The sequence below is a fragment of the Apiospora hydei genome (genome assembly GCF_038363865.1).
Source record: "Apiospora hydei strain CBS 114990 chromosome Unknown utg000003l_segment0_segment0, whole genome shotgun sequence".
Lineage (NCBI taxonomy): Eukaryota > Fungi > Ascomycota > Sordariomycetes > Amphisphaeriales > Apiosporaceae > Apiospora > Apiospora hydei.
Genome location: NW_027117362.1, coordinates 1,038,957 through 1,059,264, shown reverse-complemented (window position 1 = coordinate 1,059,264; position 20,308 = coordinate 1,038,957). Strand labels below are relative to the sequence as shown.

The 20,308-nt window shown below is 55.8% G+C and overlaps 7 protein-coding genes across 7 annotated transcripts; 3 read left to right on the top strand and 4 right to left on the bottom strand.

Moving 5' to 3' along the window:
- Nucleotides 1–296: 296 nt before the first annotated feature.
- On the top strand, nt 297–3,256 carry PG997_002148 (uncharacterized protein; the record flags this gene model as incomplete). The annotated part of the gene is made up of 3 exons (XM_066806463.1): nt 297–1,392; nt 2,785–3,022; nt 3,217–3,256. Coding segments are annotated over 3 exons (1,335 nt in total). The 3' UTR covers nt 3,218–3,256.
- A 150-nt stretch (nt 3,257–3,406) lies between these two features.
- PG997_002147 (uncharacterized protein) lies at nt 3,407–4,315 on the bottom strand (the record flags this gene model as incomplete). The annotated part of the gene is made up of 1 exon (XM_066806462.1): nt 3,407–4,315. One exon carries the CDS (start codon nt 4,313–4,315, stop codon nt 3,407–3,409), a length of 909 nt encoding a protein of 302 aa, XP_066673758.1.
- Nucleotides 4,316–5,973: 1,658 nt separating this feature from the next.
- PG997_002146 (uncharacterized protein) lies at nt 5,974–11,314 on the bottom strand (the record flags this gene model as incomplete). Its single annotated transcript, XM_066806461.1, has 6 exons — nt 5,974–7,118; nt 7,175–8,113; nt 8,187–10,607; nt 10,664–11,112; nt 11,164–11,190; nt 11,244–11,314. The coding sequence occupies 6 exons, from the start codon at nt 11,312–11,314 to the stop codon at nt 5,974–5,976; spliced, it is 5,052 nt and encodes a 1,683-aa protein (XP_066673757.1).
- A 317-nt stretch (nt 11,315–11,631) lies between these two features.
- PG997_002145 (uncharacterized protein) lies at nt 11,632–13,806 on the top strand (the record flags this gene model as incomplete). Its single annotated transcript, XM_066806460.1, has 4 exons — nt 11,632–11,667; nt 12,231–12,696; nt 12,753–13,564; nt 13,609–13,806. 4 exons carry the CDS (start codon nt 11,632–11,634, stop codon nt 13,804–13,806), a joined length of 1,512 nt encoding a protein of 503 aa, XP_066673756.1.
- A 1,075-nt stretch (nt 13,807–14,881) lies between these two features.
- PG997_002144 (uncharacterized protein) lies at nt 14,882–16,567 on the bottom strand (the record flags this gene model as incomplete). Its single annotated transcript, XM_066806459.1, has 4 exons — nt 14,882–15,099; nt 15,251–15,706; nt 15,745–16,341; nt 16,411–16,567. 4 exons carry the CDS (start codon nt 16,565–16,567, stop codon nt 14,882–14,884), a joined length of 1,428 nt encoding a protein of 475 aa, XP_066673755.1.
- A 196-nt stretch (nt 16,568–16,763) lies between these two features.
- On the bottom strand, nt 16,764–17,420 carry PG997_002143 (uncharacterized protein; the record flags this gene model as incomplete). The annotated part of the gene is made up of 2 exons (XM_066806458.1): nt 16,764–17,117; nt 17,205–17,420. The coding sequence occupies 2 exons, from the start codon at nt 17,418–17,420 to the stop codon at nt 16,764–16,766; spliced, it is 570 nt and encodes a 189-aa protein (XP_066673754.1).
- A 1,426-nt stretch (nt 17,421–18,846) lies between these two features.
- On the top strand, nt 18,847–20,114 carry PG997_002142 (uncharacterized protein; the record flags this gene model as incomplete). Its single annotated transcript, XM_066806457.1, has 4 exons — nt 18,847–19,107; nt 19,165–19,494; nt 19,628–19,810; nt 19,881–20,114. 4 exons carry the CDS (start codon nt 18,847–18,849, stop codon nt 20,112–20,114), a joined length of 1,008 nt encoding a protein of 335 aa, XP_066673753.1.
- Nucleotides 20,115–20,308: the final 194 nt, after the last annotated feature.

The window sequence follows — 20,308 nt, the reverse complement described above, 5'->3', positions numbered from 1 at the left end:
ACTGGGAAGCATGGCGAGAGTCATGATGCGAGCTTCACGGAGGCACTTGGAGGTACCCGGACTTGCTTGATTGCACCTTTTTGACCGTACAGCTTTCGGTTTGTTCCAGCTATTGTGGCACCTCGGTGTGTCCCGTCGGTTCCCTAGTCACCGAGCCACACCCCAGCACTGGCGAGCACTCTAGGCTCCCTTTCACCAGTGACCCCTTTGGATGTCCTGATCTCGAGACTCAATCCAGCCTGCCATTTGGTTTATCGTCGACAACAGCACTGGTTTCAACGACCGTACGAATCAAGATGTGGCCTATGTCAAATGCCCTCTACCCGGGCCTTGGGAACACGACAGATCGACCTTTGACCGCCGACAGCTGGAAGAGCCACCGCGGAAACCCCTTTGCCAAAGCCGGCTCTACGCATACCAGATCTCGGCGCTCTTCGCGGCGCTTGTCGTTTCCTCGCCCTGCCGGCACTACTGGCGGCCGTTCGTCTGAAGACTCGGGGGACGGTACCGAACACCTCCGCATTTTACTCAGGAGGTCACAGGATGCTCTTAATACCCTGGCAGTCAGATCAAGCAACGAGGATATCACCGGACAACCGGGCCCCAGCGGCCACAATGCTCGCCATCGCAATTCCTATCAGACCTTCGGCAGTAACGCCGATTCTGATCAATGGCAAGATCCTCTGTGGAAGACGCTCTCACGGCAATCTTCTGCCTTGACAAGCTCTACAAACGGCACCAGTGCCGACCAGGTCGTAGCCCAACCCGCCGGGACTCAGGAGCCCCCAGAATACACGTCAGATGTTCAATCTCGTCCGGCGGAAACAGATGTTATAGAGTCATCTAGTCTCGAAAGCCATCTCGTTACTTCTGAAACGCAAGATCAGGTGGCAAAATTATCAACTAATGTTTCTCCAAATGTGGACTCACCGTCGGAGAGTTCTCATGGTGATGAATTCGAAGACCAGCAGTCTCACACTCTTGTGAGAACAGACACTGCGTTATCTCGATCAATGTTGAGTTCGTCAGGGTCCCAAAGTCTTGATCACGATTCCAAACATGATCAGCACAGCGACTCTGAAAGTCGACAAAGTTCCCAAGGGGGAAATGCCCAAGATGTGTGCCAGAAATCTGCAAATGTGGCTATTGCAGCTAGGGTCACTGCATACGAAGCTAGTGATGCCGATTCCCACGAAGGTGCCCATAGCCTATTCGATGAGAAGATGGAAGAAGCTGTTGCATCGAAAGCAAAGGCCAAGCGCCAGGATAAGGTGGTCAAGTTTGACACAATCGACGAGAAGACCATAGAGTCATCATCGGAACCAGGGGACCCCGAAAAGGCTGAAGTCGACCATCAAACCACTGCGGCACCAGAGCTCACAGGCATGTACGGTCTGCCACTATTCGCTCTAACCGCGGCACTGTCCATGGCCGTATTTTTGGTGGCCATGGATGTCAATGTCATCGCCACGGCAGTGCCCCACATTACGGGCGAGTTCCGTTCGCTTGAAGATGTTGGCTGGTACGGCTCTGCCTTTCTGATGACGACTTGCGGGTTCCAAGTTCTATTCGGGCGTATATACACCATCTACCCAGCCAAATGGGTCTTCGTTTCTGCGATTCTCGTCTTTCTCATCGGCAGTCTCGTGGCGGCTCTGGCCTCCAGCTCTGCGATCTTCATCGTGGGCCGCGCCATTCAGGGCATGGGCACCTCGGGCATCCTATCTGGTGGTCTCATCATTATTGCCCAGGTTGTGCCACTGCAGATGCGATCGTTCATCGGTGGCGCCATTGGCGCCATGGAAGGCGTCGCCATGATTTCTGCCCCCGTACTTGGTGGTGCTTTGACTGACAGGCTGAATTGGCGCTGGTGTTTCTACATCAATTTACCTATTGGTGGCTTTGTCTTGATCGTCGTCTTCCTCTTCTTGCGGATCCCCGAATCAAGCCGACCCCAGGCTGCGAAGAAGGCGACTTTCTTGCAAACACTGTACCAACTAGACGTCATCGGGGCTGCTTTACTCATGCCGCCCATCATATGCCTTCTGCTGGCGTTGCAGGAAGGAGGTAGGTCCCACCCGACCTTGATATTCACGCGAAACATGGGCTAATATGGGGTTATAGGTACTGGGCTGTCATGGGGGCAAACCCAAGGTGGTTGGGCTTCTCGTTGCATCAATCGTTCTTTTCGCCGTCTTTGCCTATTCCCAGCACCGTAATGCGGAGGTTGCCATGATCCCCTTCAGGCTCATCAAGCAGCGTTCCGTGCTGGCCGGGTTTTGGTACATCCTGTGCACTTCCAGTGCCCTGGTCATCATGACCTACTTTCTGCCGATGTGGTTCCAAGTCGTCAAGGGCGCGACCCCTACCCAGTCTGGCGTGGGCTTGTTGCCCATGCTTCTGGGTGTCATTTTCTGCGTCATCATCAGTGGTTTCATGGTGTCCTGGTTCGGCTACTACACTCCCTTCATGCTCCTGGGCACCGTCCTCATGTCCATCGGCGCTGGCCTACTGACGACCATCACGCCTGACACCTCTAAGGTGCTGATCATCCTCTTCCCCGTGCTCTTCGGCGCCGGTATCGGCGTGGGTTTCCAGCAGCCCATCATCGGCTGCCAGGCGGCGCTCCCCAAGGAGGACATCCCGGTGGGCACCTCGATCATCGTGTTCGGCCAGACCATCGGGGCCGCCATCGTGCTGTCGGCGGGCGACTCGGTCTTCCAGACCCGGCTCACGGCCAACATCAAGGAGTACATGGGCATCAGCCTCGAGAACTCGGCGCAGATCCTGCAGACGGGGCCGGACTCGATCGCCAGCAGGCTCGACCCGAACCAGCTGCCGATCCTGGTCGCGGCGGTGAACAAGACGATGAGCCAGGTCTTTTACGTCGCGCTGGCCATGGCTGTGCTTTCGGTGTTTGGGGCGCTGGGGATGGAGTGGAGGTCGGTCAAGAACCCGAACAAGGAGAAGAGCAAGGACACTATGCGCAGCAGGATCTCGTCTTGGCTCTTGTAATGGCTTGGTTGCCAGAATGTCTAATATTTATTACCAAACTGTCTTTCTGCGTTTGCTTTCGTTTGGGGGAGCAATGTGTTTACCAAAAAAAGGAGTCAATAAAAGGAGTTATGGGAAAGGTTGATTTCAAGGGCACATGCATGATTTACGCGAGACGGTGTTTCTATCTCGACATAATTTCAAATGTACATACTTACATAGATTACCGCAGAATCAAGAGCATATTGGTCACCGTTCATAATGTTTTTGGTCTACTTCTGATAAACCTTGATTTAGCCCATATTATCTGTATCGTCACCCCTGTACCCATTTGCGTGGTCCCTGCGGTCGATGCATCCGTCTACTAAACACCCCAACCTCTTCCACAGTGACAACTTGAAATACTAATTGCCTACAGCATACAGTCTCGCACAAACTTCATACCCTCCTGCATGATCTTATCAACTTCCCCAGCGCTTAGTATATCCTCCTTCTTCCCGCCCTTAGCTACAGCATCCTTCCCGCCATTCAAAAGCAGCAAACCCGCCGCGCCAAACACCTCGGCCGGCTCCACCGTCGCCCGCCCGGCCTTGAAGACGTACTTGGACACCATGATCGCAAACACCTTCCTCCGTAACTTCTCGTCCTTCAACACGGCGGCGGGTCCGCCCTTCAGGCCGCACACGGCCGCCGCGTCGCCGCGCCGCGGCGAGACGAAGTACGTCACCGTGTAGAAGGCCTTGTCGGTCCAGGTCAGGATCTGCGACGCCACGGTATACGTCTGCAGCGGCCGGATCTCGCGCAGAAACTTGCACTGCGTGCCCGCGAGGATGAAGAGGGCGCCGTCCTGGGCCGCGAGGGCGTCGCTGAGCATGCAGGTCAGCAGCGAGGCGCGCGAGACGTCGGCGTCGGCGAAGAACGTGCTGTTGGACTTGTGCATGTTGATGTCGAGGTCCAGGAGGATGGCGCGGGAGGAGTGGGTGTTGTGGCGGAAGAGGGCCGGACGCGCGGCCAGCGCTGCTGCCGTGGATGTAACATCGCTTGCAGTCTTCTGCTTCTGGCCTCCTTTGCTGCCACTGCGTCCGAACAGACGCGGCGCGAGCAGGCGGCTAAGCGAGGGCAGAAGGCGCAGCGAGTGGGCCAGGGGCAGCGCCTTGAGGTTCGCGACGGCGAAGCCGAGCACGCTGGCGAGGCCGGCGAATTTCCAGTACGACGAGAGACGGAGATGCTGCGCCAGGGCTGACACGCTCTCGGGCAGCTCCGAAGGGAGAGGGAGGCCCCTTTCGCTTAGGAATCTTTGGAGGGCTGTGATTTTGTTCATTGCGAGTTAAGCGAGGCGTCCTCGCTTGCGTTGTCTCTTCGAAGTTGGAACAGAGTAGACGTTTTAGCCAACTTCGCTTCTTGACTTGAGATTGAAGAGAAAAGAGTCTCGTGCCATCGACCAACAACGACTACAGATCGGTAGCGATGCCAGCGCCTCCAACCCCCCGAGCCCCGCTGCATTGTTCTCCGGCAGGGGCTTCTCGATCACTGAGCGAAGCCTGACGGCCGTTGAACCAGGTAGCGTGTTCATCCGGTCTCAGTCGTCAAACGTGCTACTCTCTGTCAACTTCCGAGTCCCAAGTCCAATCCAACAACTAGAGAGGTCACATCGGCGAACCCAGTGCCGCGGCATGGGTATCTGACAGACTCCCAACAAAGGCTGGTAATGATTGCAACAGGGTCAAGGGGCGGGGACGATTGGGTTGGGGATGAGAGGTGTCGTTCCGTCCCGCCCGACCCTATCCTAGGGAGCGGCGGAATTCTCCTTGCTTACTACTAACCCACTGTAAGGTACCTGAGGCCTACCAGGGGGCATCAACCAGGGTCACGACATCCGTGGTCGGAGATGGTAGATACACACCAGCCATGTTACCTAAAGGTAAGCCGCACGAGTCAGTGGCACCAGGGGGTCCCAGGTAAAGTACCTTGCTGAGTTGAGTTGACACTTGCATGGATGCCAGAACGCACAGGACCTGTTCACTGTCCAGATCAGGAGATTGGAATAAGAAACGCGCAGCCAATCTGCACGAGGCTATCAAGCACGTCATGTCGATGCAACGATTCAGTGGCTGCATGCGAGATGCCACGAGTGAAATGAGACCGTCTGTGTGGTTGCAGGTTTTGAAACTTGCGCGTGCAAGTCAGGCGGAGGCGGCCCTACAGGGAAGAAAGTCCCTAATGTTGGAAGATTCTGTCGCCGTCTTAGCGACCTGTCACGCACGTGGCCGGCTGTCGAGTCGAGCCGTCGAGAGCTTGAGCCCAGCAACTTGGTAGAGCTGATCCCTGAGCTGCAACCACCAAGCTCATGCACTGCTGAGCCTGTCTTTGGTGCGCTGGATTCCCCCGCCCAGTGCTGTCGCCCGCTAAAACGGGTGCGCTGCAGCGGGGAACAGTGGTCAGCTTGCAGTAAGAAGTATGCACATGTAGAATTGACAACGTCAATCGGGGGCATTGGCACGATCCTCGACAACAACATCAAGACATTGTCCTAGTGCCCATCTTCCAATATCATACTGCGAAATATAAGGTCATTATTTTGTTCTTTTTCTAGTGAATCATCTATAATAGGACAGTGTGATAGTTCAAATGCGAATGTGGCAACTTTGAGTCAAATACCAAACTACAGTACCATTGCTTTTGACTGTAGTGCAGGGCAGAGCTACCCCTCGATGCGAGTGACAGAGTTGTTTTGCTTGCCCCTTCACCATGGCTCTTCCATCAAGATATGCGATTTTGAGATCAATATGAATAACGCATTTGTTGGAAAATGTATAAAACCAGCCATGCCAATGATACTAGGATACAAAATTGCAGTACCTATTATAAGAAAAGAAAAAAAAACACCTTATATCCGTACACCTGAACTCGCCCCCTATCCATCACCGCCGCCGCAAAAGCGTCTCCTCCAACTCCTCATCCGCATAGTGACTCTTCTCCTTAACCTGCACCAGCCCGACCCCACCGTACACCGCATCCTGCAACCTCCGGCTCGCCATCGCCATGCGCCCCCGACCCGCGCGCAGTACGCCTCATACTCCCCCTCAGCTCCGCGGCGCCGAACGCGGCCGCGAGCACGTACTTCGGATGGACCCCAATGACCTGCGCCCCCTTCTGCCCGAACCCGAACGACGTGACCGAGAAGGCCCTGATGTTGCCGCCCAGCGGCTGCCGGTACGTCTGGCTCGGGAAGAAGAGCAGGTCCCGGTCCCGGAGCTCCGCGTCGATATTATCCGCATTGCGGTTCCCCGGGATCAGGCCCGTCGCGAGCATCTGCAAGCTTCCGTTGACCGCGAACGCGCCCGCCGCGCCCTTGCCGTGGCCCAGCAGGCTCTTCTGCAGCACGCACGGCAGCACGTTCCCCCTGGTCCGCCCCAGGTGCGCAAGCTGGCTCTGGAGCACGCCCGTCTCGTTGACGTCGTTCTTCTTGGTGCTCGTCCCGTGGAGGCTCGCGACGTCGAGGTCGTCGATCGTGAGGCCCCACGTCGCGAGCGCGCCGCGCAGCGGCGAGATGGCCGGCTCGTGCCGCCAGAAGTCGTTGCCGTACATGTTGCGGACCTCGCGGACGGCGCGCTCGGCGTCGGCCTGGATCTCGCGCCGGTACTCCTCGGCGTACTGTTCGGCGTCGACACCGCCCAGCTGCTGGTCGGACTTGGCGTTCTTCGGTCCTCCCTTCTCGAGGGCCGCGAGACGGTCCTGCAGCCAGCCCAGCTCGAGCTTGCGCTTCTCTTCGATCTGGCGCATGCGGTGGAGCAGACGCTGGCGTCGGTGGGTGATATCCAGCATGCGCGAAGGGATGTTGGAGGACTGTTCCCGCTCAGCGGCAATGGTCAGCACGCCCTTACCTGGTGCAGGGACGGAGCGCCCGATCTTGTCGGACGCTGTATGGGTCAGAGCTATGATGCCGTGAATGGGAATACCCATATCCAGCGCCAATTGGGCCGTGGTCAATAGCTGAATACCGGCTCCCTCGCCTTCAACAAAGCCGGCTCTCGTGGTGGTGGTTGGACGGGAAGCTTCCTTTGGGGTTCGCCCAGTCGCCGCATCTTTATCCAAATCAATTGTGGCTTGCATGTTCGCGAATTCTGTTCGTTGATTAGTGTTTGTTTCATGGAAGGTAAGTTGAGAAATGATGACTTACCAGCTGCAATGTCGCGTTCGAGAGCATCAGTACCACCGACAAGGACAGCCTTGGCCTTGCCAGTGACGATAAGATCATAGCCCGTGTCAATGCTTTCCAGGGATGTAGCACAAGCACCAACGGGCGTGCGAATAGGACCCGATGAACCGAGCAGAAGCATATTGATCCACGCGGCAGTCGTGTTGACAAAGGTCTCGGCGAGAATATCTTTCTGGACTTGGCGATCTAGGTATCGCCGCTTGAACATCTCGTGCAGGGACTTCAGACCACCGAGCGAAGCGCCCACAGCATTGCCCAACTCCGACACATGCACATGATCGTAGAGCTCGTAGGGATCGGTGATACCCGCGCTAAGGAATGCTTCGACTGTGGCCACCAAGGCGTACAGTGTAATAGGGTCCACCTGGGTGATGATGTCTTCCGGGATACCGTAAGCGCGAGGGTTCCAGCCGGCCGGAACCTGAGCTCCCACCGCGTTGCGGAAATGGAACGCCTTGGGGATCAAGAGAGTAGTCCCGGCCTTCAGCATCGCCGAGAACTGCCCGTCGTCTTTCTCGGTGATGACGACCTTATCGCCATGCTCGCGCTTCAAGTCCTGAGCCGTCTCGAGCGAGACGTCAAAGGGCGCCAGGTCCTCGGTGACGGCAATTTCGTGCAGTGTCTGTTCCTGGTCAGGCGCCGTGAGATCGTGCTCCTGCTTCTCAATGATGCGGATGCCGGTGTGCTCGATGATGTAGCTTTGGTACTTGGTCTTCACCTCCATGTCGGTGATGGGGCTCGAGGACTCGACTTCAAGCCACCCGCAATAGTCCTTTCCCTTAAGCGGGCCGTTGTGGTACTTGATCAGACCCATGATCCAGGCAAGTTCAACACATCCATCGACAGAGAAAGTGTCACTACACTCGGCTTCCCATCGGGTACGAGCACTTCCACAGGGACCTGTATTTACATTAGCATGCTGCTCGTACGACCCAGTGTCGCGCAAAGTCAGAGTGAATGCGATAGTACTTACTGATTTCACCAAACCCAACAGCAACAACAATACGATCCAAGTTCACCATCCCCTGCAACTTGGCACCCAAAGACTCAATCTCACTCCACTCAGGCAAGCCCGCATCCTCCACCTGGATCTTCGCCTTCTTCGTAAATTTTCGGGCAACAGGCACCGCTACGCCGCACGACTTCTTCTCCTGCGCGTCTTCCCTGGCAATCGCCTTCTTCGCATCGCTCTTAGAGTTGATCCTCTCCTGGATCTGATCCAGCACCGGCTTCAAGCTCATCGTAGCCGACAGCCCTCCGGTCAGGTCCGCCATCAGCGGCTCCAGCTCGCAGAACGAAGCGACGCTGTCATCCATGAGACCGGTAATGTGCCAAGCCATCTCGGACGCAGAGAAAGTGCGGACGCCGAGATCGGCCTCGATGCCCGTGGCCAGGACGTCGTTGTTGCTCATCAATCCCGTGCCCCGCGTCCAGCCGATGACGGTGCCGCAGAGGGTGATGTAGTCATTCCAGTCCTCGGACCACCACTTGTTGAGCAGGGCCTCGAGTCCGATCTTTGATTCGGCATAGAGGCCGTCCTGGCCGAAGATGCCGTGGTTCGGGGATAGGGGGAGGATCACATGTGTCGGGTGGGTATGGATACGCCGTGATTCCTTGCAGGACTTGATGCATCCAAGGAGGCGAACCAGGTTGGTCAACATCACTCTGTGCGCCAACTCGGACTTATCGTCAATACCATCGACAGCCCGACCGGCTTCGCCGAGGGCCGCGAAGGGAATGACGTGGTCCAGATCCCAAGCTAGTCCGCCCTTGACCTCGTCGTCGTAGATGTACCGGATCAGATTCTGCGTATCCTGGTGGCTGCCGCCATTGAAGGGCGCCACCACGAGCTGCGATTCCCGAGCTCCGTGCTGACGGTAAATGCTCTGGTAGTAGTCGCACGTCCCCTTGGAGTAGGAGCTGGTCGTCACAATCACCTTGGCCCCAGCCGCGAGACACATGGAGAGGATCTCCGCGCCAATTGAGTCTCTGCCAGCACCCGTGATCAAGATGGTCTTGTCGTGGAAGGATATGCCGTCCCGAGCCGCGCGCTGGAACCACTTGAGGTAGACCGTCGTGATATCGTCGTTACGACGCCATCCGCTGCGGCCTTTGCTCTGTAGCTCCGGCACCCATTTCAGACCCGCGCCCACGTGGACGGTCCCGCCTTCGGACTCGACGCCGTCGAAAGCGATGGAATCCGAATAGACCGAAGTGATCAAGGTTTCCGCGCCATATGCAGTAGGTCGCTGCTCTTGGCGGCAACTAAACACCGCTTCGGATTCGGACGGGTCCGAGCCTGTCGATTGGGGCGATAGAGGTGCGACGTCCAGCTCGTCTGGTGATCGAACAGATACGCAGTCTGAGGTACCTCGAGAAACTCGGGGATACTGATCGACACTGATGATGCCCTTCACATCAACCCTCAGTACCGGGATCATGGAGCATATGGAGTACTTGAATATGGGCTCGTCCCTTGAAATAGACGCATTGCAGGTATGTTGCAGATCTTCAAGCCACTCAAGAGTTGCCTCTTTCTGAGCCGATTCCTCCAGACTCTTCATTTGGCGAATCAAGTGTTTGATTGCATCAAGAAGCTGAGTGGTGACTCTAATGGGAAAAAGTGCCAACTTCTCCCGAAGCACAGATTCCAGGTCCTCTGTAGCCCCATTGATCGAGGAAGAAACCAGAGCGAGAAGGTCTTGCACCGCCCAGTTCCAGAACGAATTGTACAGGCGAACTTTCTTGGCATCGAACTTGGGCGCGATGCCTCGCTCGTAGGATTCGCCATGCTCGGCTGCCCAAGCATCCATCTTCTCCTGCATCTTCTCGATGACGGACTTGGCTTTCTTGGCTTCGATATCGGCGTCATTCAGATCGTGGCCAACACGCTTGGCGTATATATTGAGCAAAGCACGGTCCTGGTTCCGCTGTTCGTTCTGGAGAGCATCAAGCGCCTCCGACGAGATGTTCGCGGTGGTGGCCGTGGATGATTGACTACCTCTGGACAGTGCTTGGGGATCAACGCCGATGCTGCTGAGGACATCTTGGGCAAGCCCATCCAGGAATGCATGCACCGCCTTCTCGTCCGCTAACCTAGACGCGGGCTGGCGCGAAATAGCGAGAAGCATCGCGCGGTCCTGAAGGTCTTGCTTGAACGACCAGCGACTCTCAAGATATTGCCGCAGTGTGCTCATGTTGGAACCCGCAGGGAGCTTGGAAGATGCCAACTTTGCGGTCAAGGCGTTGGAGCAACCCCCTAGTTTCGAGCCCAAGCCCGAATCTGATAGAAGGGCTCCCAGATCGGCAAGAGCAATGTCCTCTGGTTGATCTGGTAAAGACCCGAACTCCTTGGTGAGGTCGCCGATGATTTCATTTTGAACAGTTGACCGGCCTAAGGATCTTGTAAGTATTGGCCTCATTGGTGGATATCAGAGCGGGAAATCATACCACCACATAGTGCCTTGATTGTCTGAGATATGTCAATTTCAGACGCTGATTTCTTCAATCCCACAGCCACGAGAACGGTTATCGTATCAGTTGGCGTTAGGGGCTTAGGGGGTAAGTCAATTGCCGGTACGCCCGCAGTTGGTGCTGCCGGCGGGGGCGGGGTTGGCACTGCTGCCACAGCTTCTGCAGCGGCCGGATTAGAAGTAGCTGGCGCTGTAGGCACCACAGGAACAGCGCTGGGTGTTTCCTCAGGTACGTTTCTGTAGTATATGGCATCAGCGTTCTTCTTGTGGCTAAGAAGTTCCCGCCGCAGGCCAAGAGCGACATCTTGAATATCGTAATCGGCCTTCATCGTCTTCTTGGCCATGTTGACCAGCGTCTCCGCCGGCCCGACTTCGATGAGCCGTTCTGTGGCCAAGTCTGACAGGATGGCATCTTGAGTGTCAACCCTTCAAACTGTTAGAACCGAGCGGAAAGTGTGTCAGATGGGTACAACTTACCATTTCACGGGCGAACAAAATTGATGTCTGGTAAGCTATGTCAGCCAAGATATTACATCAGGATACGGGTAGAGACCTACGCAAGGAGTTCAATAACAAGGAGCTGCGCGAGCTCCCGTTCGCTCGCTGTATATTCCCTTTCGCAAGACATCTTGCTTCTGATTGCTCTTCGATCAGCACAGGGTGGTCTAACAAGAAATGACCTAGATGCGCAACGCTTAAATTATTGAAACAAAGCTGAACGATGATGCTATTGTTACAACGAAAATGAAGTTGCACATGTGTTAGGTATCTTGTAAACCGATATATCACCAAGGGAAGGAAACACCAGACATCAAGACGTTACCATTGATATCAGTTCATGAAGTGACAATAGCGTCCAGTATAGGCATTCGCATCTCACACGTCAAGGCGCTGCATCCCGTACCTACCTAGTCCGTCACCACAGAGAGCCAGTCAAGGGCGACCATGATCCAAAACAGGAAACAGGGCCCGGAATCATTGGTCCCCAAGAGCTGACTCGCACGTGGGTGCCCAGCGCCGCGCCCATTGACCGCCGCCCAGGTCTGGTTTGGTGCATGCTTAGTGCGCTCGCTCAGCGGGGCGAGTGCCTGGCAAACCCGGAATTGACTGCTTACTATTCCGTCGCAACCTTCCGGGGCTTTCTGGCCCCCAGTAAGTCAGTAACACAATAGCACATACTCGATATGTGATACCGATTTGAGCGGTACGAAAAAAAGAAGACGATGGTCGGATGGTGTTTAGGTAATTGCGAAATTGCCGTTAGTTGCTGAACCATCTCGTCGGTTCCGTAGAATGGGTTCCCACTTGAGATCTGTAGTATTAAGCGCGTGAGAAGAAGGGCTAGGCCATAAGTCTTTTGGGCTCTTGGATAGCATCACATTCTCACCACCAATGGATTATCTCGATAGACTTGTCATAGCCTCGGCGCATCTGGAGCCGGGCTCAGCTGGCTGCATTGGCTTTTGCTGGTGCTCTTAGCTTGATCGTGAGTTTCTCAAGAATGACCAGTATAAGGGGTTTTACTGACTGATGTACGACGGAAGGTGCTCGCAAAACTCACCTACTTGGCCTTCTTCCACCCGCTCGCGAAATACCCAGGCCCATTCCTTGCCAAGTTCACAGACGCATACGGTGCCTACCATGGCTGGAAAGGCGACATCCATCTCGACATGTGGCGAGCCCATGAGAAGTACGGCAACTACGTCCGCTACGGGCCCAACAAACTCATGATCAACACCGCCGAAGGGCTCCGCGACATCTACAGCGTCGGTGCCGGGTCTAAGTTCATGAAAGCCACGGCCTATCGTCCCATGGTGCACCGCGCACCCAACACGCTCACCATCCGCGGAGGAAAGGACCATGCGCGCCGCCGAAGAATCATGGCTCAAGGCGTGTCCGAAAAGGCCCAGAGGGGTTACGAGCACCGGATCATGTCGCACATCGATAAGCTCTGCAAGGTTGCGTACTCGAGCGACACCGGATCCGAGCCCATGGATATGTCCAAATGGTGTAAGTGGTCCCTTGGTCTCAAAGCAATGGAAAGCCCCTGACATGTAAACTCCTAGGCAACTACCTTTCCTTCGACATCATGGCCGACGTCGTCTTCGGAGCCAAGTACAACCTACTGGAGAACGAAAAATTCCGATACGTACCCGAAGCCATCGACGACTCCAACGTCCGCATGTCGGCCCTGATCCAGTGGCCCGACTTAGCCGCCCTCAAGATCGACAAGTACATCTTCCGCAAGTGCATTGTGGCCCGCAACCGCCTCGTCAAGTTCATCATGCGCGTCGTCAAGGACCGCGTCGAGAAGGGCAAGACGCTCGCCTCCATCGACCTCGACTCGCCCACCAGCGCCGACGCCGACGTCTTCGCCAACCTCGCCACCGCCACGGACCCCGAGACCGGCGACCGCTTCCGGCCGGACGAGATCGCGGCCGAGAGCGCGACGCTCATCGTGGCCGGCTCCGACACCTCGTCGACGGCCATGTGCACGGCCCTCTTCTACCTGGCCGACAACCGCGCGGCCTACGCCCGCGCCGCGCACGAGGTCCGCAGCACGTTCGCCAGCCCCCGCGACATCGCCATCGGCGCCCGGCTGGCCTCCTGCGTCTTCCTGCGCGCCTGCATCGACGAGGCCCTGCGCATCTCGCCGCCCGTCGGCTCGTCGCTCTGGCGCGAGGTCACGGCCGACGGCGGCGTCCGCGTCGACGGCCTCCACGTCCCCCAGGGCTGCGACGTCGGCGTGCCCATCTACTCGATCCACCACTCGCCCGCGTACTTCGCGGAGCCCTTCGCGTACCGGCCCGAGCGCTGGCTCGTCGACGACGGCACGGGCAGCATCGAGCGGGGGCGGTCCGTCTTCAACCCCTTCTCGGTGGGCATGCGCGGCTGCCTCGGCAAGGGCTGGCCAACACGGAGCTCATGCTCACGGTCGCGACGCTGCTGTACCGCGGCGACTTCCGGCTCGCGGCCGGGCAGCTCGGCAATGTCGGCCGGGGCGATAGCCAGGGCGGGGTGTTTGGGCGACATCGTCCCCACGAGTACCAGCTGTACGACCATGTGACATGCCAGAAGCATGGTCCGTTCTTGAAATTCTCGCCGCGGGGTGTATCATGAGGTCACGAGGATTGAAGGTTATCAAACTGGACATGTACTAGTACTAAAGTAGGCGGGGGCAAAAGATAGAGGAGACGGCATTTTCCACGAACAATCAAGTTTATGCGCGTTGGTGATGGTGTAGTAGCAATTGGATACGGTGACGCATCAATCAATGCCACGCTGCGAATTAAGCGAGGTTCAAAAATAACCACTTTGTCACTTCCTTCTATTCCAAGTGAGGTGAATTGGTTTAGTTAGTGTATTACTTTAGGGAAGGCGCAGCACAGGAAGCTCATGTGCCACAGCCTGCCAGTCCGGATAAGTGTGTGTAACCTGGGGAAGCTGCGTTGATCGGGTCAAGCCGTTACCTGTCGTCTCTCATCTCATTTTCCATTTCTGGTTGTCCGCTTGATGTCACATCTGCTCTGTGCTGGGATTGCCTTGCCTCCTCCGGTCGTCGGTCGCATTTGCAGATCCGGCGAGCCCATATCGAAACGAAGGTCGTTCAGAAACGGTGGACTTTGGGTAAGAACTTCCAATTTGCTAACTAAGTAGATAAGGTATCATTTATTGTAATAATGCATCTGTACTGATATAACCGCCCATGCCTGTAAACACCGCCGCTAATTCCATGGCAAAAAGAGAAGAAAACAAAAGGAGCAAGATAACGACATAGGTATGGTATGTATGATACAGTGGTAATCGGAAGAGGGTTGGCGGCAATCCCTGTGGTTTTTAGCCAGGGGACCCTAGGGGCACCGACCGCTAACCTTGGAAGTCTTTAGGCGCTTTCAGCGATTGTTCGGAGTTTCCCCATCGTGCCAGCCGCCAACGATGAGGTTTCCTTTCCTGTCAGGCCGGCCATCCGGGTACCCTGATTGCGGAACCTCTGCACCAGGTCGCCTGGTTCAAGATCCCTATTCTTCCCAAACACATGCCGCATGTATGGCAAGGCCGAAAGGGACCAAGGTGTTTGGCGGATGGCGCCTCTGATCGGATATTGCACTTGGGGTAGGCACGCTTCCGACGAGCAAAAGGAAGAAAAGGGTGAGGGTGGTGATGGTGGGATCGAAAGCAGCATTCATTCATTGCCTTATCGCGAAGCCCCACCACCTGCGCCATGCTCCAGCAAAAGCGCGACCAAGTCGGTCCGCCCTTCCATGACGGCACATTCCAGCGCGGTGTAACCCCGGTCATCGCGGGCGCTGAGGGCCTCAGGGTCCAACCTCTGCAGCAGAAGCCGCAGCGTGTCGACGTGGCCGCCCGCGACGGCTAGGTGCAGCAAGCTGTTGGGCTGTGACGCCTTGGCTGCTGTAGTTGTGGTTGTTGTGGTTGCTATTTGGTTGTCCGCCGTATTTGTAGTATTATGATCATTGTTGTTGTTGTTATTATTGGGGGTGTTGCCACGGCTTCTGCGATTGCCAGCGTCGCTCTTCTTCTGCTTCTGCTTCTTCTCCAGGACTGGCGATTTCTCTGGGGATGCGAGCCTCCGTATCGTTGACGCCGAGGAGGCGGCAGAGCGGGGTCTGGACGTCCTGGGATCTGTCGCTTCTGCGATCGGCGTCATTTGAGGCGTTGCGAGCTGCTGTGTATATGAGGATGGCGTGGCATGTTGATGTTGCTGTTGTTGTGGGTGCTGGGTTTGTTGCTGTTGCTGATGGTGATGCTGCTGCTGTTGTCGCTGTGATAATTGTGACGGTGGTCGCGATGGTAATAGTGACGGGGATGGTGATGAGAGCTTGGCCCGCTGCCAAACCTGGTCGCTCAATTCCGATATGGGCGACGGAAGGTAGCCCGGGACCGTTTCGTTGACTTTCCCGCCCTCTTGAGAGAGCCTGAGCTCCGTGTTCAGCAGCCGACCGACTGTCGGCTTGCTGGGCTTGCGCTGATGGTGACGCGGCGAGGCCGCCATATCCGGCTGTCCAAGGCTCGTGGGGGGCGAAGGCAGCGTCATACGTCTGTTCTGATCCGATCCCATCGGATTGGCCATGGCCTCAAATGACACGTTCCGCTGGTTCTGGTTCTGCCAGGGCATTTGGTAGGCCGCTTTGGGGTAGAACATGGGCTCGTCCATGACCCTGTTGCTCTGCATCGCATGTTGCTGGTGCGCCAACGTGGGAGACGGACCGGGTATGACGTCTTGGGCCTTTGCCAGCATCGGCCGCGGTTGTGGTATGATTTGCGGCTGAAAGTCGGGGCTCAGCTGGTAGTCCGAGTAGCAAGCGGCATTGTTGAGGTGGTGCGCAAGACTGTCGCCGTTCGCGGATATGTCCATGCAGCCGGCTCTTTCGGGCTCCGTGGTCTCGGGCCAAGCCTGAAAGTACCGCCCCAGCCACTCCGACGTGGCGATCGTCGATGCGTTCAAGTCATCCATCTGGGCTTCCGAATCTCCCTTTGCGCTCTGCGTGCTGGAACCAGAATCCGAACCAGAGTAATCCTCCTCTTCTTGCGTCTGACTCGGGGCTTCTTGGCCCTCTTGCTTTTCTTCTTGCAGTTTCTTGAGTTGGTTCTTCAGTCTTTCCACTTCTCGTGTCCGATCTCGCATATTACGCCCTTTTGCAAGACCAAGTCAGTAAATGGGAATGATTGGTCCTTATCTTTTCGGGATCGGGAAGAACCTACTATATGCTCGCTGGGCTAATCGGTTCTGGATTTTCCTTCGTTCCGAGGCGTCAGGGAGGGTCCTCCAATCTTCGTCGGGTTTCATAAGGTCAACGTAGGATATGGTCTGAGTTCGACTGGCCCGAGCCGGAGCCGACGCCTTGGGATCCCCCTTCATTTCAACAAAACAGATGAACACTATCGGACTTCAGGGTCTCCAAGGTATGATGGCACGCAGTAGCCCGAACTCAAATGGCAAAGAGGCAGGTAACCCTGGGTTCTTGACAACTGCTTGAGCAGCGTCGGCATGATCCTGTATTTGAGTTAGGTAACATGTTGGATGTATGTTACTCGGGGTCCGCCACGTGCCGGGTTCAGGGTACGCCGCCTGTCAATGCGACCAGTTCCCAAGGTGAAGGACCTGTCTGCCACCACGTTGCCGTGTTACCGTGAATGCCATCTGATGGAGGAGACAGCGCGAGTCGTGCTTGCATCGTTTCGCGGTGCGGTGCTGCAGCTACAGTAGGAGTTCCTTGAACGACCCCCATGGAGCGAGTGCATCCGTGCCGACCTAGGCGAATCTGGGCGATATTGAACCGCTCGTATGTTATAGCGTTGCCCAACATGGTATATCTTGCTTGAATGCTGGAGAGGCGCATCCACAATCCGACACTCAACGTGACACGAGTGGAGTCGGGGTGAACATGGGCAGCTGGGGTCTCGATGATCTGACACCCGGACAGTTATAGCGAGCACCATGTGATAGTTCAGAAGGGCCAACCGGGTGACCAGGCCCACGCCGGAATGGGAGCAACCTTACCATAACTTCCTGCCGGAAGCTTGGTATGATGATCTGAATGACGACTCGGATGATCGTATGGGGTATGCTCAATCTCGGCCGGTGCACAATCCGGTATGCCAAGCAGAGCTTGAGAAATGTTGTGGACAATGGTGTCGATGATAGAAGGGGGCTCAACAGGCTGCTGTGGCTGTTGTGCCAGCAGTCGGGCAAAACGTCGGCTGTCGCCCATGGTTAGTGATCTCGCCGATACCGGGATATCCCAGTTTCATCAGCCCTGTATCGCGCTCGAGGCGGCTAGCGGTCCAGTCTGTTGGGTACAGGGCTAGAGATGACAAGCCCAAGCGACCGAAGAGTTGGGACGGCTTAATGACAGCTCAATACCACGTGTGTGTGTGCAGCGCTCGCGCATAGATTGTGGCAGAAGTATCCAGCCAAAGCTGTGCGCTGGTCCTGGTTCCTGGGATCCATGTTGCAGCCAGATTGGATTCGCATCAAGGGTGTCTGATCTGTGTCCAAGAAAAGCTTGGCCTGGAGAGCGTGTCTCGCCAGGTACAGGACCCTCGCAAGGCCCCGGCCCACGCAAAGTCTACCGACTCAGGGTCCGTCTGGGGTAGGAGCCAATGGTTGGAAACGGTCCGAGCACTCACACAAGCTGCAGATGCAGATCCGCATTTAGCGTAACGGGCAAATAGGCAATTGAAGGCTTACTGTGAACGTTGAAACGAGTTGCCCAAGTGGGAAGACGACTGAGTCGGGTCGACCCGTTCAACACCCACTCGGGCCCTGACAGGCCCCAGACAGGTCCAATGACCTTTTTCTCCGGTGGGACAGGGGGTCCTAGATAAGCAGCACTTCTGCAGCAGCCATGTCAAGGCTGATTGGGTCAGGACGGTCCGTTTCTGGGGTGTTGTATGTGCTGCAGGTCCGTTCTTCATCGGTCTTAACTAACCTTATTGCTTTGACGCCATGTCGTGATCGCATTTCGTTAGGTAATGTAATACAAGACTAGTATTGTCCAAATCTCTATAGCCAAGTTCTGCGATGAGACCCAGATTAGCAAGGAAATAGGTCGGGTCGACTAACTGGCAGCAAACCAATCACGTTTCAACAGAAGCCAGCCTCCCATAAGGCCTGTTCCCTGCTTGTGTGGACTCGGGCTATGTAACGCCGAAGGGAATCCTACTCTACGCTGTCGCCTGCTTACTTCAGTACGTACCTGCAGTACAGATGTACTTACATGTTGGCTGTAAGAATCCCTCCGAATGCGCAGCCAACCCCTACCGGCGGATCGCTCTCCTTGTAGTCCTACTCTGGTGGCCAACCATCATGCTACAATATAGCACACGCGTCGGAGTATCCAAGCCCCCAACAGACGAGGCGCAGAAGTGTTTCCTACGGTTCGCCATGGGCCCTTTTGGCGCCCTTCGGGGTGGGCAGCAGGATATCAACCGTTGAGCCTGCCCTATATCTGACCATGGCGGGTTTACCAGGACCTTGCCAGCCCTTCTTCCCGTTTTCGACATAACTCCGACAGACCTCTCTCCCTGTACACCCATCTTTCTTCTGATAACCATAATCCCATCTTCTCAAGATCTAATTAATACTTGTTCAGCAGCCCCACCCGCCCTTCTCCGGAGGGTACACCGCCTCCCAATATGTCCATGCCCGGTGTCGCCAGTCTGGCTGGCGCGGCCACCCGAAGGCTCTTACGCCGTGACGATTGGGATGATGCAGACGAGGAACAGGAAAACAGCAACTGTGTGAAGGCCATCCCAGGGCCGAACGGCCATGTGCCAGTCGACGCATGCAATTCATACTACAACTTCGATCCCAAATTCGAACCGGCCGTTGCAGTTGCTATACTCTTTGGGATCTTCACTCTTATCCATTTAGTTCTTGGTATCGCCTATCGCAAGGTATGTGGCGGCCCTCAGCCGTCTATACAACAGAGAGTACACTGACAACCCCCTTAGAAGTTCTCGTGGGTCCTGATCATGGGCGCGACGTGGGAGACCATCTCCTTCGTCCTCCATGCTCTCGGCTCTAAGGACCAGCAGAACATTGCGTATGCGTCCGCGGCCCAGATCCTCTTCCTCCTGGCGCCGTTGTGGATCAACGCCTTCGTCTATATGACCTTCACCCGCGCGGCCTGGTACTACCACTACCCGCCCGAGGCCCAGCGCCGGCTGTTGGGCATCCCTATCACCGCCCTCACCAAGATCTTTGTCTGGGCCGATGTGCTGGCTTTTATCATCCAGGGTGTCGGTGGCTCCATGGCATCCCCTGGTTCGGGCGGTGATATTGTTCAGAGGTAAAGCGTCTCTTGGACGATGAGATACTCCATATTCATAAACTACCTTTGCTAACATGTATGCAGTATGTCTTCGTCACCAAAACGTTCGTATGTACTATTGTAAAGAACTCTTAGCTGACAAGTGCGTCACAGAGGGTTTGAAGGTCTACCTGATCGGCATGGGCATCCAGCAGTTCTTTATCGTAGTCTTCTGCCTTTTCATGATCCATTTCCATATCCGCCAGCGAACAGGGTACGGCTACGCTGATAAGCCCAGCTGGAGGCCGCTCATCTACACCCTGTATGCAACTCTGACTTTTATTACTGTAAGTGGCACATCCTCCATCAAGGCCCCTCATTACAGGTGCCTGCCTTGGTTGCTAACTGTAACTACAGATCCGCATCATCTACCGTATTGCCGAGTTCGCCGGTGGCATTACTCCGTCTAACCCCATCCCCTTCCACGAAGAGTACTCTTATGCGCTGGATGTGTTCCCCATGCTGCTTGCGCTTCTGACTCTTGCCATCTGGCACCCTGGCCGGTTCCTGATCGGGCATGACAGTGAGCTCCCAAAGAAGCTGTCACGTAAGCAGAGGAAAGCGGAAAGGAAGAATAGGGACCTTGCTTGATCAATATGATACGCTCAAGTCTGCAAGGCTTAGGTTATGATGGGTCGGGGAAATATTGAAACGATCGACTTCGTGGAAAGGATACTAGGTACATAAATAGATTGGATAGCTCGGCCTGGACCTGAGATTCCGGGATGTTTAGGTAGTGTATATTAGTTTAGCGGGTGCAATTTCGTAGTATGAACATATAGTGT